Source organism: Oppia nitens, unplaced genomic scaffold, assembly GCF_028296485.1.
Source record: "Oppia nitens isolate AA-2021 unplaced genomic scaffold, nextdenovo-longstitch-racon4-pilon3 scaffold2_pilon_pilon_pilon, whole genome shotgun sequence".
NCBI classification, from domain to species: Eukaryota; Metazoa; Arthropoda; class Arachnida; order Sarcoptiformes; family Oppiidae; genus Oppia; species Oppia nitens.
The window spans coordinates 6,609,839-6,625,903 of record NW_026533210.1 but is presented as its reverse complement, the minus strand read 5'-3'; the positions used below and the strand labels follow the sequence as shown (position 1 = coordinate 6,625,903).

Sequence of the window (16,065 nt, the reverse complement as noted above, 5' to 3'; positions counted from 1 at the left end):
TTTTTTTGAATGAAAGCATAATATTTTATTTTTACAATAAAAATTAGAAAAAGTAGATTATTTGGTAATAAAAAAAATATATTATTAATTCTATAGATTTTTGTTTGTATTGAAAGTTTATAAGAAACTATATGATAATTACTCATTTAGTGATCACTTATTTATATCATTGAAACAAATCAATTAAATATCTAAAGTCTTTTCTTGTCAATTCAATTTAAATAATTTTTTTTTGTAATAAATTTTATAATCATATAGTCATATAAAAAATTGCTTACAAAATAAAATTTCAATTGTAGTCAATTTTAAGTAAAAATATTCCTACAAACTATACATACATACATAGAGATTATTTTCTTATATTTTTTAAATTTTATTTAATTACCAAATTAAAACTTTATAAAAATATTTTTGCTTAAATAATTAAACTTGTTTAGCTTTGTCACATTTACAATAATAAAAAGATCAAATAGTTTAATGTTAATATAAAATTATATAAGCTAATCAAATAATTTATTTAAAAACTTAGTATTAGTATTTCTATCAATAAATTTTATGACTTTTACTTATGAATAAAATTTGTAAATTGAAAAATATTTGTCAAAAAGTTTAATTTGTTTATAGTTTAAACATTTTAAATAAGATAAGAAAATTATAGTGAAATTTACTGTACTTTATAATTTATATATTCCTGTATATAATCTTTCTGAGAAATTTTACATAACTAATCATAATATAATTATGATATTATTATTTTTTATTAGTAAGTAGTAGTTAACAATAACTATTAAATAATCTATAATATATAATATATTGATCATATTTATGAAAAAAAGTATTTAAAAAGCAATTTAAGAAAAATTTATTCATTTGAAACCCATAATGTGAATCACATATTTGAAATGAATGAATGATATAAAACACACAATTTGTATAATAATTTCAATAAATATATTGTTTATTATAATAAACTTTAAAAAAATAAAATGACAAATAATTTAATTGCAATGTAAACTCCCCGACACCTGGACTTTCCATACGAAATACCTGTTTATATAAACACATAGAACAGTGACTGACCTCCAAAGCGTCAGTAATTATTTATTACTATTTTTTTCTAAAAACTATTTTTAGTACACAATTATTTAAATTATTATATTATTATTATTACAGTAGGATATTATAAATTATTATATAATAAATATTTTGTTAAAAATAAATATATTAATACAGCTGCTTGTGAAATAGTTAGATAAATATGAATAAAATATGTTTATTATTATATATATTTTTATTATTTTTTTTATATTGTTAATTTTGTGAGAAAATTAGGATTTTTTGTTTATCAGTAAATTAATTAATTTGTAAAAATTATAAATATATTTTATTTTTATCAGTATAGTATTATTAGTAAACTTATTATAAAATATAAACTTATATTATTTGTTAACATAATTATTTATAATAGTAGAGTTTTTTTGAAATGTAATTATTTTTATATATAAATGATCCTTAAATTATTATCAACTTTTCTTATCTACAGTACTATATATACAGTATAAAAAAGTTAATTATAAATAATAAAAGTAATTTATAAAACAAAAACTATTTGAATTACTATATTTAAAAAAATAGATATCAATAGTAATAATATATGAATTATGATATATCTTTATGATAACCTTTACCTCAATTCACAGTTTTATAGGCAATCAGTAATAATAATAATAATAATGTTAATAAATTGAATTTTCAATAATATACAGTAAATGTATCAATTATTTATGTGAAAAACCTTTTCAATTTGTCATTTAACTATATTTTTTTGTTAATAAAAAAGTGTTTTAATAAATGAAAATAAATTACAAACTGATTATAAACTAATTTTTAATAAATAACTTTTTAAAATCCCATTGCCATAAGCAACATAAATAAATGGATGTGAAATTGAGATAATAATAATAATTATTAATATTTTTTTCTCACTGAATATATAAAATACATTGAATATTAAAAATTCATATATCTATCGCATTATTATTTATCAATTTCTCAATGAGATTTAGTTCATGACTAAAAAAATAAGCGTTACATAAACTGCAAATGTATATACAGTTATATTACTCATATATATATATATATAATTATTAAAGTAGAAAAAATTATATATTTTATTTTTATTTTTATTTATTTATTTACTTAAGTGTGTGTTTGTGTGCATATAATAATAATATATGACTTGTGGCTAAATTTTGTCAATAAAAACCAAGTGATGATAACAGTGTTGTGCACACACACGACAATGATTAAGAAAACACTTACACTGTTTGCCGGATTACTACACTGTCTATTGCCAACACTGCATACACTGCCATCAAATAGCATTGTCAATGATGTTCAGGTAAATTATTTGTCATTTTAAAAAAAAAAATAATTAAATAAAAAATTAATTATTAAAATATTTTTATTAATTTGTAGTAAAAATAAATACAGTTTTTTGAAACAAATAGTGTTAATTAAATAATTAGTAAGCTTAATAGAGTTATGAATTAATTTTTTTATTTGTTAGCAATTGAAAGTTATTAAATTATTTCTTTTTAATTATTATAAACTAAAAAAAATATATAATTTATGTAATATTTTGCTAAATAATTAATATATTTTTTATAACATATGCTGTTTGTTGTTAATAACTCAGTTGATCCCAAAAAGCAATTGTCAGTTAAACTGTACGGAAAACTATTTCGATGAGGGAAAGGATTGTCACGAATCTCGTGGTAAATGTAATTGTATTGCACACTGTTGTCTGGCATTTGATTGTCGCAATTGGGGAACATTAGTCCAGTGTCGGCGCAAATGTAATGTCGTTCCCAACAAGTTTGGCAAACAATCCAATCAAATGAATTGCAATCAATATGTTTGCGATAAAGAGTTTTTTGATGAGAGTTGGGACGCCAGGGGTACGGATGATAAACAACGTAATTGTGTTCAACACTGTTGTTACGCGTTTGACTGTCGAAAGGCTTCGGGATATTGTCGACAAACATGTGGTGTCGATGTTTGGGTAACACATAGACCCGGATGACATTTATGACATTAATAACATTATTATTATTATTTGTATAATGTTTATAATTATTTGTAAATTACACCATAAATACTACATGTATAATATTCATAATCATTTTGTAATATATTATTAATATAAATTATAATTTTATTAAATATACTTTATTAAATGTAATAATAATAGTAATAATTATAAATAAAATATATTATATATTATTATTATTAAAAAGTTTTTTGTTTGTTATTAAAAATAGCAGTATTATTAATATACAATGATATTTATTTATTATTGAATAATATATCATTTATTATTGAATAATATATCATTTATTATTGAATAATATATCATTTATTAAATTAATTTACAATATATTACAATATATTTTATAATAGAAATTAGTTATTATTATTTTTTCATAACATTTTTTAAAAGTAAATTTAAATTGAAATATTTCGCAACTTTTAAAAGTGACATTTAAAATATACAGCATTTCATAAACATTTTTTTTACTTAACTTTAACTAATATTATTGTACGACAACCTCAAGCCTTTTATCACTGAATTAATAATGAAGTTTTGAAATCATATACTATTATATATTATTAATAATTTATTAGTATTATTATTGTTGTTGTGTGAATAATATTAAATAATATGTTTTTTCATAATAATTTATTACATAAATTAATAATAATAATTTCCTTTTAACTTTAGTAGAAATTCACAATAATATTAAATAACAACATTTTTAATGTTTTTTAAGTAACAAAATAAATATGTATACATACATAGAATTTTTAATTATTAATAAAATTAGTAATTATGCTAAATAATAATTATAATTATTTTTGTTTATAATTACCAAAAACAACTAATACAAAAAAAAAACTAATTACTAACTAAACTAAATAACAAGCATAGCGTCTCTAATCCAACCGAGAAATGCCTCCACCCGTGTGTATATTCCCGGGAAACCTTTTCGGGCACATCCATGTCCTTCTGATACAATTCCCACTTGACTAGCCCTACCATTTCTGTCCATTTGAAGTAGAGGTCCGCCAGAATCGCCCTATAATTTAATAAAATAATGTTTTTTTATATCACTCTTTAATTACATTAAACACAAAATAAATGGTCCGATACCTGACAGGCGTCTTTACCCTCACTACCGGCACATATCTCAACCCGTGGGGCTAACTGTCTGCCATAAACACTCACACAATCTCTATTTGAAATCAATTTTAGCAAACAATGTTTAATATAAATCAAAAATTTACATTTATCAAAAATAAATATTTTATATTATAACAGTTTACAAAATGTAAAATAATGTAGAGATCGTAATTTATATTCATGTATATATTATTATTAAGATAAAATGATTAATATTACTCAATACTTTTACAAATAAAAATGCCTAAAATTTTTAGTAATACTAATGATTTTTAGTGACAATTTATTTAATACTTTTATTGTTTATATAGATTATAGAAAATTTACCTTGATGATACTAATGGTACCATTACTGCCTTCAAATCTAATGAAGCTTCTCCGTCTTCAGCTGTTGTTCCCCAACCGGTAACAATCAATTGTCTATTAAGTGGTTCATTAGGTTTGGGCAGACATATAGTATTAATGGATCTGTTTTTCATCAATAAGATAGGCTTTTCCAGTCTAATCAATGCGATGTCATTTTTCCCCGTTTTATTGACAAACTCACGGTGTATGATAGCGTCGACTACTCTCATAAATAAACCCTTTGACACATCACTGGCCGACTCAACTCCGGCTAAAACTCTTAGCCGTTCCCTGGCATCTGGTCTTAGTCGTGAATGACGGACTCCCCTAAAAAATATCAATTAATTTTTAAATTTTTTAAAACTAACTAATGCCTAATAAAATTGTACAATAATTTTCAATCTGTAATACCATTGTAGACAATGAGCTGCTGTTAATATATACTGGGGATGAATTAGAGAAGCGCCACAAAAATGATAGAAACCATAGGTTGTCCTTCGCTGTAGTGATACCTGCCAGGGATAGTTGTTTATATTGACAACCCCACCGCCCACTATTTTAGTTTCCAAAAATTTTGGTTGACTGCCGTTAATCGGTAGACCACAATTATCTGCCCAATTTTGTCCATTGTTAAGTAGTGGCCTAATCGGACCGTTAGTTGGCCTAATATATGGACCAACAGTTTGTGGATTGACTATTGGATGGGATGGTGACTCATTGTTACATGTAATGCCCAAATAGGCTAACAATTGGCAAAACATTGTATGAATATTCATTATCAATAGATTTTTTTTTATAGTACACTGTTTTAGATAAATTTGAACACAATTTATAAATATAATTGATATAATTATTACTTTTGAAAAAATCAGTTATTAGTGTTTTTATCAGTTTATACACTATTATTTGATGTTAATAATAATATTATTAATAACATAACAAATAATAGTATTAATATAACTAATACCTAATATTTTCTACAGAATAATTATAATTTTTGTGTGGCATATTAAATATCATAATTTGTCGATATTGTAAAAATACAGTTATTTTTTTGAGACAATCACTAATAAAATTATGTTTTATTTAATTTCTATTTTTTTGATTAATCATCGCAAACGTGAACTTGTATGAGTTGTCTAAATACCTATTTATAATTACATTGTAATGTTGTTAAAAAAATATTAAATCTTTATAACGTTTTTAATAATACAGAATTATTTTTATTATAATTAAAGCAAAAGTGATTTCTCAGAGTTAACATTGAAATTGTCATATATTTGATATTAATTCAAGTATGCTGTGTGTCATTGATGTCAATTTTATGGCAATTTTATTGAATAAATATGTTTTTAATAATATTTATTATATTAATATTATATTATCTATTTAAAAAATTTCATATATTTTCAATATTATAAAATTAATATATGAAAACGGATCTTAATTATAAAAAATTTATGATCATAAATAATAGAAAAACAACAAGTATTATGTTTTTTAACTTATTATTTATGATGATTATGTTATTTATATAATTTTTATGATAATTAAAAAATTTTATTATTAATCTATAACTAAAAAATAAATAATATCATTATTGAATATTCTAAATCAATTTTTTACATAATGTTAAATAATAATAGAAATAATATATATTTTGTTATATACTAATTAATCGTCTAATTATTTCAAGAGCTGCCAGCGGTTTATCCTTTGGCACCAAATGACCGGCACCTCTGACTGTCATATAAGTGAGTCCATCGTAACGCTTCTCATATCCGGCAACAGTAGTATTATTATTGATGAGCCATCTCTGGTAGTCAAGTGTCACATTCAGACCGAGTAATTCAACAAATTCCTGATTTGCCATAAAATCACAGACAATATCAATGTCTCCGTTATATATGATAAAAGATTGTAATTTATTTGATGCCAACAATTGCCGAATAGCTGATGACATATCCCAATACCTAAGCCGGCGATTATAATTGACATCCTGGCACTGGACCCACTGTTTTACATGAGATGGTATATGCAAAGCTTCTCTAACGTCAAGCCTATTAAGATAAGTCTGAAATGACTGTTCAAAACACACCGGTATCTTTCGACTACTATTATTTGTATCAAATATATTGTCAAAGTCTATATCAAAATATTGTTTTAAATCATAATAATATCGGTCACTGATATCTGATCTCTTGTTTCTCATATCAATTGACTGAATAATATTGCAATCACTTAATATATTATAAGCATTAATACCATCTCTTGAAAGCATTAATCGGATATCATAGGCAACATTGCACTGACTATTATTGTTGTTGTGATGAAAAGTGCATACCTGTCCACTGTCGTCATCACTACACGAACAACACTCACTTTCTAAGTCATGCCATTCCTCGTAATCAATTAAGCCGTGATTATAAGCAAAATGTACTCTCGAGTTGAGAAATAGTAAATTATTGAACGCTCCGTTACCAATGGCCAGTCCTTTCAAATTAATATCATTGCTATTATTATCATTATTATTGATTATTTTGATGGCCAACATAGGTATGTAAACAGCGGCATAACTTTCACCGGTTAGATAAAGTGAATGATTGCTATACTGAGGAAATTTGCGATAAAATGATTTCAGTGCCAAATAATTGCTATCAGCTGTCATATTATCGCTATTAACATAGCTATCATTATTATTATTAGTATTATTATCCGAGTAGTAACTAAAACCTACACCTACTGGTGACTCTAGATATAGTATATTTGCTAAACTATTCCAACTGTTACTGTCTTCCAGTAGTACAGTCTGTCCATTATCATCATCATCGCCACCAGTGGTGGTCACACGAAACGGTCCGTTTTCTGACCAAAATCCGTACAATGAACTACAACCGGGACCACCATTTAGCCAGACTATCAGCGAATCGTTGTTATTGCCGTTACTTTCGACAAACTCATAGTGCATATGACGACCGGGCAGTTCATCTAAATAACCGGAATAATAGCCAAACGGAATGGGATTTGTTAGTCCAGGTAAATGACTGACCAAATCGTCGGCAAAACACAGGACTACTAATAAATATTGTGTTATTATTAATACAACTAATAATAATTTAGTCAACATTTTTGTTGTTGATTTTATTTATTATTACAATAAAATAAATTAGTTAATAATGATTTCATAAATTTATTTATTTTAACGGGAAGTTAACATATAAATTATATGATATAAATTTAATTGATTGAATTTAATTATGCATAACTTATTTATGATAAGAACCCATATATTTTTTAGATATATCTAATAAAATTATTTTTATATATTTATTAAATAAATTATTTTATATTGTTTAAGTAATTTATCCTATTTAAAATTAATTTTGTATTTAAATTTTGTATATTAAAAAAACTTTTTACTAAGCAATACATTATTGGCAAAACTATATTAAAATTTAATTTATTTAATGTATGAATAAAATGTATGACACAAAGCTGTCATTTATTAAGTGGATTAACATTAAAAGTTTGATCTAAAAATAGATGATAAATATTTAGTGAGCAATAAATGTAGGAAAAGTGCAATATTTGCTAATTATGACAAAATTATTGAATTTCAATTTATTTATTAAATTATTGCTTAGTTTCAGTAAAATACTTTAAATTTTAAAGTTGTTTTGAAAAATTATACATTTCACACACAATAACTTGTTTTAATATTGATGCACTAAATATTACATACTAATGATTATGATTAAAAAAAATAATAATTAGTAATAAAAATTTAATGTTTTATTTTCTAATTTATGTTTATTTCTAATAAATAATAATAATAATAATTTAACAATATTAATTGTGATATATAAAATATAATATAATAGTTTACATTACAACTATCGATAATAAGTGTTAACATAATAACTTTTATATGATTTAAATACGTTTTACTGTTTATAATTGATATAAAATTTTATATTTAAATAGTTAACTAAATTATATAGAGAAACTATTAGTTGACTGCAAATGATAATAGATAAGTTAATTGTTTAATAAAATTATTTAATTTATCTGCATATATTGCACATATAGATATTATATTCAATTTAGTTCACTGCAATAATATGTGTTTAATGAGAAAATCACCATGATCCATATATTCTCTCATATGGTATTTTCCAGTAAACAATTATTAAATATTGAAAAAATATTAATTTTTAAGTTTAAGAAAACTGTATATTATCTAAAAAATAATTCTAAGATAATAGTTTTCAAGATAAATATATTTATTTAATGATTGCACAATAACAAAAAAATATTCAAAAATATCACACATTTATTTATTGTATTATTTTATTAATTTCATTAAATCTATTATGAACAATTGGAAATAATAATAATAACATAAAATTTCATTAAATATGGTAAAAATATTACAAACATTTTTATCAATTTATTTAGTATTTGTATAGATATATTGTATAGATATATTGTATTGTATTTGTATTGTTTTCTATGATATTTTTAAGTGTTTTTACTTTTTATTTAATTGGAAACTAGTTTTTTTAGAGTAGCTAAAAATAGATATACTCTACAATATTGTGAATACATTGTGAACCGGTAGTTTTTAATTAGACACTGCTACATATAAACACACGTCAAAATTGTATATGTATTTTAGCTAACTATTCACATACGCCAAGTGCAAACCAATTGAACTTGGTGCTTTAGCAATCGTGTCATAATGATGTCACAAATAATAAATATTATTATTTTTTTAATAAATAAACATTTTATTTAAAATCAATAATTATTAGATATATACTAATATATTTATTCTAAAAAAAAATTCTAAATTAATATTAAGATTAAATAAATGTAAGCAATATAATTTTAAAGTAAATTGTAGTGTTATATTAAATATTTAAACTTGCATAAGTAGTATAGCTTAATGTAAATTATATTTTTTGTATCATTAATTATCTGGTACACTGTATTAAAATTTTATTGAATTATATCAAAAAAGCATTTATCATTATTATATCAAACTTCTATAATGTTTTTAAAATTTGAAACATCTATCTATGACTTATATCATACTATATCTAATGTGAGATATACCGTATGTCTCTATAATATTCTGTATATATTAATATATACTGTATTTATATATAAAGAGATTCAGTAATTATAAATCATCAGTTAATTAACAATTATTATAGACATTAGACTTTCTAATAGACATAAAATAGTCTATTAAAAAATGTTTAACACATATTTAAAAATATTATTTCTAATAACCAATTCATTGATTGGTTTATGTGTGTCCGGTAGTGACGACCTATATTTTAATAAAGTTCTCGATGACCAGAACCCGGCCTCCAATAAGGGTCCGGGCACTGACCATGGTGGTCAACCACCGTTCAAATACCCGTTTTCTTTTGCACACAAAGCCGTGTTTAGCGGTGGATGGACTCGACAGGTGACTGTCCGCGATCTGGCGATAGCCAAGAAGGCCGCTGGCGTTCAAATGAAACTGATTCGCGGCGGCGTACGTGAGCTTCATTGGCACGTGAGCTCTGAGTGGGCCTATACTATATCAGGTCAGTGCCGGATTACGGCCATCGATACACTTGGACGGGCTTTTGTCGATGATGTCAAAGAAGGAGATCTCTGGTTATTTCCCGGCGGTATTCCCCACTCGATTCAAGGCATCGGTGACGACGGATGCTTCTTCTTGTTGGTCTTCAATGACGGAAATTTCAATGAATTCGAGACTTTCCTGTTGACTGATTGGCTGCGACACGTGCCCCGTGACATACTGGCCAAGAACTTTCAGGTCCCAGAGTCTACATTTGCCAATTTGACACACGAAGAGATGTATATATTTGCCTCTCAAATGCCGCGACCGCTAGACGTGGAGCGCAAACAGGCTTCGGCTGTTACCGGACTGGTTCCCAACCCGTTTGCCTTCTTTACTGACAAAATGAAGCCAAATATTACCCGAAACGGCGGTATTGTTAAAGTGGTCGACGCCCGCAACTTTCCCGTTACTACTATGGCCGCCGCTATTGTCACACTAAAACCGGGTGCTCTTCGTGAACTGCATTGGCATCCAAACGACGACGAGTGGAACTATTTCCTTAAGGGTAAGGCTCGGATGGGTGTGTTTGCTTCGGGAGGTAAGGCCAGGACTATGAATTTTGAAGAGGGAGACGTCGGCTATATTGAACAGTCGTCTCCGCATTGGATTGAAAATATAGGCACCGATGATGTAGTTTTCATTGAAGTGTTTGGTGTCCCGATGTTTGAAAGCATTTCTTTGGCCGAATGGATGGCTCACACGCCGTCCCGACTCGTCGATGAACACATCTTTACCGGTGAAGACTTTATATTAGCCATCAATAAGACAGAGGCTGTAATTAGACCATAGATTTAGATATAATTACGTAAACTGTTATTTATATTATTATTGTAAAGATATATAGTTGTTATTGTAATAAATATAATAAATTGTTCAATAATATTGTTATAATAAATATTTTTGCTTTAAAAAAAACTAAGCAACAAATTACTAAATAAATGTATAAAATATTTAATTATAGACTATTTTTTATAATTTAAATTATATTTTAAGTAAGATTTAAAATACTTAAGATTAAATTAGGTTTTTTGGATTAATACAAATGTTTTTTTTAATTATATAAAGAAACATTATAATAAATTGAACTGTTTAATTACTAATTTAACTTTTAGTAAATTATATAAAGATAAAAAATTAGGTTTTAACAGCAAGTTTTGAAGATAACAATAATTATCAGTAATTTTAAACATACATATTTAAAAAAATACATATATTACTAATAAAATATCTACAGTTAATTTTTATATTAAAAATGTAATATTGTAACATTTTGTCAGATGATATTAAACATATGATGATTAACATTAAATTGATTATATTGATACTGATATATTGATATCAACTTATCATATGTGATAAAAAAGTTAAACCGGTAACAATTTAAAAATTAAAGTGAGATTATTAGATATTTTCTATAAAGTTATAGTAAAGTATATTAATAAAACAAATAATTAACAGTAATTTATTTTTACAAATAAATAAATTACTGTATTTTTGGATTATATTATTAATATATCACAATAAATATAGAAAATAAATATAATGATTTAATTAAATAGTTAAGTTATGTTAAATTATTGATGTTATTAAAATTTAATATATAACAATTATAATGATATAACAACATACTTGATATAAAAACATTTTAATTCTTAAAATGTTCAACTAATATATTAAATAATATAATAATATAATTAAATACATACAGCAAAACAACTATCTGGTACTGAAAAAAAGTAAATATCTCTCAAAATAATTAACAGATTTGTTTTAAATTAAAGGTTAACTCATCCAATTGATAAATCAATTAAAATATAAAAACAAAAATTTAGTTATTTATATATAAAAAATAATTTTAAGTAAAAAGTTATAATTTCCAGCAAATGCTATGGAAATGGTGAGACATTAGAGATAAATGTTATGGAATGTCATGAAATTATTGACATAATTTTATAAAATTTTTTTTGTCTATTTTCATTTTAATTAAAATTTATAAATATTTTGTTAAATGTTTTAATTGATTTGTTTCAATCGGATGAGTTAACCTTTATTTTAAAACAAATCGTATTAAAATCCGTTAATTATTTTGAGAGATATTTACTTTTTTTTCAGTACCAGATAATTGTTTTACTAGTACTATATGATATTTAATTATATTATTATTTTATTTGATATATTAGTTGAACATTTTAATTAAATTTCATAATCACATATATAAACGATTTAAATACTCATATAAATTACTCAATTAATTTAATATTTACATGTTTTTTGTAACTTTGAATACAGACAACTTTTATTTACTAAATAATCGGGGCATTAATAATGTTATTTTAAATTATACTTTTTATTTACTAATCGACTTAAAATAAATTGAGTAATTTAAGTATTATTAATGTCAAAAAGTTCAATGTAAAATCTCATATACAATTGTAGTTTAATTTAAATGAATAAATGCATTAATATATTAATTAATATTACAATAATAATTAAATAGTTATAAAAATGTATAAAAAATATAGTGAGTTGAGGTTAAACTAAAATGTATAAATGTAATGGATTTTTATAGTAAATAAAGTGATGAAACAAATATGATTTGTAATATATAGATAATATGATAGACATATAGATGATATATAGTATTAATGAACAATGATATAATATTTTTATATTTAGAAATATTATTTTATTTCAATTAATATTTTATATGTATTCAAAAAATAAAAATTTATATTAATTTGTTTCAAAAATTTTTTTAAAATTTTATAGTTTATTTTTAACAACTTTATTAATTGCTTCATTACAATTTAATTGTATAATAAATAAATCAGGAAAATATATTTGTTAATTAAATAATAAAAAATACTTATTTTTTAGAGATTAAAGATTATTTTTAAATCTTTATTTTATCATATATATAACGATATAAATAGTAACAAATTTTTAAAAAATAAATTATTAAAAGTAAGATAATCTAATTAATTACAATGAATATCAATTTTATATTGTAAAAAATCTAAATATATAATATTTTAATAAGTTTTAATAATAATTATTATTAGTGATTACTTTTAAAACATTAGACGTTCATATATTATTGTAAAATAGAAAATAAGAGATTATATATTCTGATAAATACTGTATTATATAGTTTTTAGTTTTTATGTTTTTAAAAACAAATATTATATATTTAGATATTTTTGCTTTAATATAAACTTTGGTTAAACTTTTTAAAATTTTATTTAATAAAAGGTACCAATTTTTAATTAAACTAAATATCATTAGTGAAACTTAAAACAAAATTTGTTTTAAGTCATTGCACTAAATTCAAGAATATTATCGATGTCAAGGATTTAAATATAATGTATTTTCTGTACATAATTTTAATACTAAATTATAAATATATAACAAGTTATTATATATCATATGAATAAAATATAATAATTATTAAAGTAATTTTTGAGATTAAAAAAAAGAGAAATTGAAAAAACAAAACAAAATTACTAATCAATATTTTTTTTTGGCTAATTATAGATATTGTTTTTATTTGTTTTTTATGGTAACCTTATTTTAATAATAATTTTTAATTTAACCAATAAATACAAACAAAGTGTATTTAAGACAACTAACAATCCGTATACAATATTTATAAAGTGCATTGAATAATACAAAAAGTTTTTAGTAATTTATTAGAGATTATTTTTTTTACTCTATTTTCAATGTACTAATCTGTAATTAAATTTGAAAAACTAATGTCATTTCCTAATATACAGTGATATTATATTATTATTCACTTAATATTGTTATATTTTATATAAATATAATATACATTCAGTATCTGTGATATTTATAGTAAAACAATATTTATAAATTTATGATACCCGCATATTTTAAATATAAAAACTATGTTTCAAATAGCAATAATAGTGTTAATATTATATTTTATAATAAATGTGATATACGGCCAACAATACCAACACCAACATAAATCGGATAGTGAGACACCCTATTTTAATGATTTATTGGATGCACAAAATCCAATGAGTGTATGGCCACCGAAAACGGATAATGGTGGACAGCCACCATTTAAATACCCGTTTTCGTTTGCGCACCGATCCGTCTATGGTGGTGGTTGGACACGACAAGTGACTGTAAGAGATTTTGCAATATCCATAAAGATGGCCGGAGTCCAGATGCGACTCATCAGGGGTGGCGTACGTGAGCTTCATTGGCACGTACAGTCCGAATGGGCCTATACCATATCGGGAACGTGCCGTATAACAGCAGTGGATCAGGAGGGCCGAGCTTTTATCGATGATGTCAGTGCTGGCGATCTTTGGCTATTTCCGGGCGGTATTCCTCACTCAATACAGGGCATCGGAAAAGAAGGTTGTTTTTTCTTGTTGGTCTTCAATGATGGCAACTTCAATGAGTTCACCACATTTTTGTTAAGTGATTGGATGAGACACATACCTAAGGATGTGTTGGCCAAAAACTTTGAAGTGCCGGCCTCGACGTTCGGCAATTTGACTCACGAGGAACTGTATATTTTTCCTGCCCAATTACCCCGATCATTGCTGACTGAGCAGCAAGAGGTTAGTCAAGAGACTGGTTTTGTACCCGAAACGTATGCCTTCTTTGCGAGTCAAATGCCGCCTAATGTTACACGACTTGGCGGTGAAGTGCGTATAGTAGACGCCCGTAATTTTCCCATCACTAGTACGGGAAACATATCTGCAGCTATAGTAACACTAAAACCGGGTGGACTGCGGGAACTTCATTGGCATCCAAATGATGACGAATGGACTTACTTTGTTAAAGGAAAGGCACGAATGGGTGTGTTTGCCGCCGCAGAAATGGCCCGCACTATGAACTTTCAAGAGGGAGATGTCGGGTATATACCGATATCACAGCCTCATTGGATTGAAAACATAGGCGACGAGGATGTCATCTTTTTGGAGGTATTTCCCACACGATATTTCGAGGACGTCTCACTGGCCCAATGGTTGGCGCATACACCTAGTCGTCTGGTTAACCAACACATCAGTACTGGAGAAGCGTTTATTACGTCTATTGAAAAGTTCAAAGCAGTTATCAGACCGCTATAAATATCACATAACTATTATTAATCATATTATTAATTAACTATATATTTTTTTAATTTAATTAAATATTCAATATGTAACCGTCCTAGTATGCATTTGTAATAGTAAATTATACAGTTTAAAAATTAATTAGTTAATAATTTAATTAGTTATAATTATTAATAACCTATAGTTTGAATTTGTAAGAAACTTGTTATCAACAGTTGGTGTTATTTATAAATAGATTGTAAATGTTTATTAGTAATTTAACAAAATAATATATAATTTTTTTTTGGTGTATATATTTTGTTTATTAGTGATAGCCGGTTATGAATAATAAACAGTAGTTTAATAATGTCGTCAATTAACACTTGATAGTAAAGTAATTTTTAGTAAACTTTATAAAGAAATAATATGCCTTATATGGGAAATTTCTTATGGAAAATTATACAATAATAATTTGTATATTATGATTATATTATTTAAATATATAAATTAAAATAAATGTCACTGAAATTAGATTATACAATAACAATATTGCAAAAAATGTTTAAATATTAATCATAAAATTTAATTACAAATACTAAAATTTTAATTATTGACTATTTTTAATTCTATTTATTTTATAACTAATTTATAAAATTGAAAAATAATTATTTAAAGATAGAATATTTAAAATATATATTTTTAACTATATTTAAAATATAATAATATAAATTTATATATAATATATATATACAGTATATATAAAA

The 16,065-nt window shown here is 24.2% G+C and overlaps 5 protein-coding genes across 5 annotated transcripts; 3 read left to right on the top strand and 2 right to left on the bottom strand.

The window, feature by feature from the left end:
* The first annotated feature begins 2,207 nt into the window (after positions 1-2,207).
* Positions 2,208-3,147, top strand: LOC128956166 (uncharacterized). Its single transcript, XM_054301848.1, has 2 exons — positions 2,208-2,401; positions 2,699-3,147. Exons 1-2 carry the CDS (start codon positions 2,273-2,275, stop codon positions 3,083-3,085), a joined length of 516 nt encoding a protein of 171 aa, XP_054157823.1. The 5' UTR covers positions 2,208-2,272; the 3' UTR covers positions 3,086-3,147.
* A 735-nt stretch (positions 3,148-3,882) lies between these two features.
* LOC128956429 (venom peptide isomerase heavy chain-like) lies at positions 3,883-5,387 on the bottom strand. Its single transcript, XM_054302169.1, has 4 exons — positions 5,000-5,387; positions 4,571-4,915; positions 4,214-4,295; positions 3,883-4,139 (listed from the first exon to the last, which is right to left on the bottom strand). The coding sequence occupies exons 1-4, from the start codon at positions 5,362-5,364 to the stop codon at positions 3,975-3,977; spliced, it is 957 nt and encodes a 318-aa protein (XP_054158144.1). The 5' UTR covers positions 5,365-5,387; the 3' UTR covers positions 3,883-3,974.
* An 864-nt stretch (positions 5,388-6,251) lies between these two features.
* Positions 6,252-9,328, bottom strand: LOC128955931 (lysosomal protective protein-like). Its single transcript, XM_054301610.1, has 4 exons — positions 9,283-9,328; positions 7,166-7,663; positions 6,854-7,081; positions 6,252-6,733 (listed from the first exon to the last, which is right to left on the bottom strand). The coding sequence occupies exons 1-4, from the start codon at positions 9,326-9,328 to the stop codon at positions 6,252-6,254; spliced, it is 1,254 nt and encodes a 417-aa protein (XP_054157585.1).
* A 341-nt stretch (positions 9,329-9,669) lies between these two features.
* Positions 9,670-11,018, top strand: LOC128955930 (oxalate decarboxylase OxdC-like). Its single transcript, XM_054301609.1, has 2 exons — positions 9,670-9,695; positions 9,920-11,018. The coding sequence occupies exons 1-2, from the start codon at positions 9,670-9,672 to the stop codon at positions 11,016-11,018; spliced, it is 1,125 nt and encodes a 374-aa protein (XP_054157584.1).
* Positions 11,019-14,269: 3,251 nt separating this feature from the next.
* LOC128955929 (oxalate decarboxylase OxdD-like) lies at positions 14,270-15,337 on the top strand. The gene has a single exon (XM_054301608.1). The coding sequence runs from the start codon at positions 14,270-14,272 to the stop codon at positions 15,335-15,337; it is 1,068 nt and encodes a 355-aa protein (XP_054157583.1).
* The last annotated feature ends 728 nt before the right edge of the window (positions 15,338-16,065 follow it).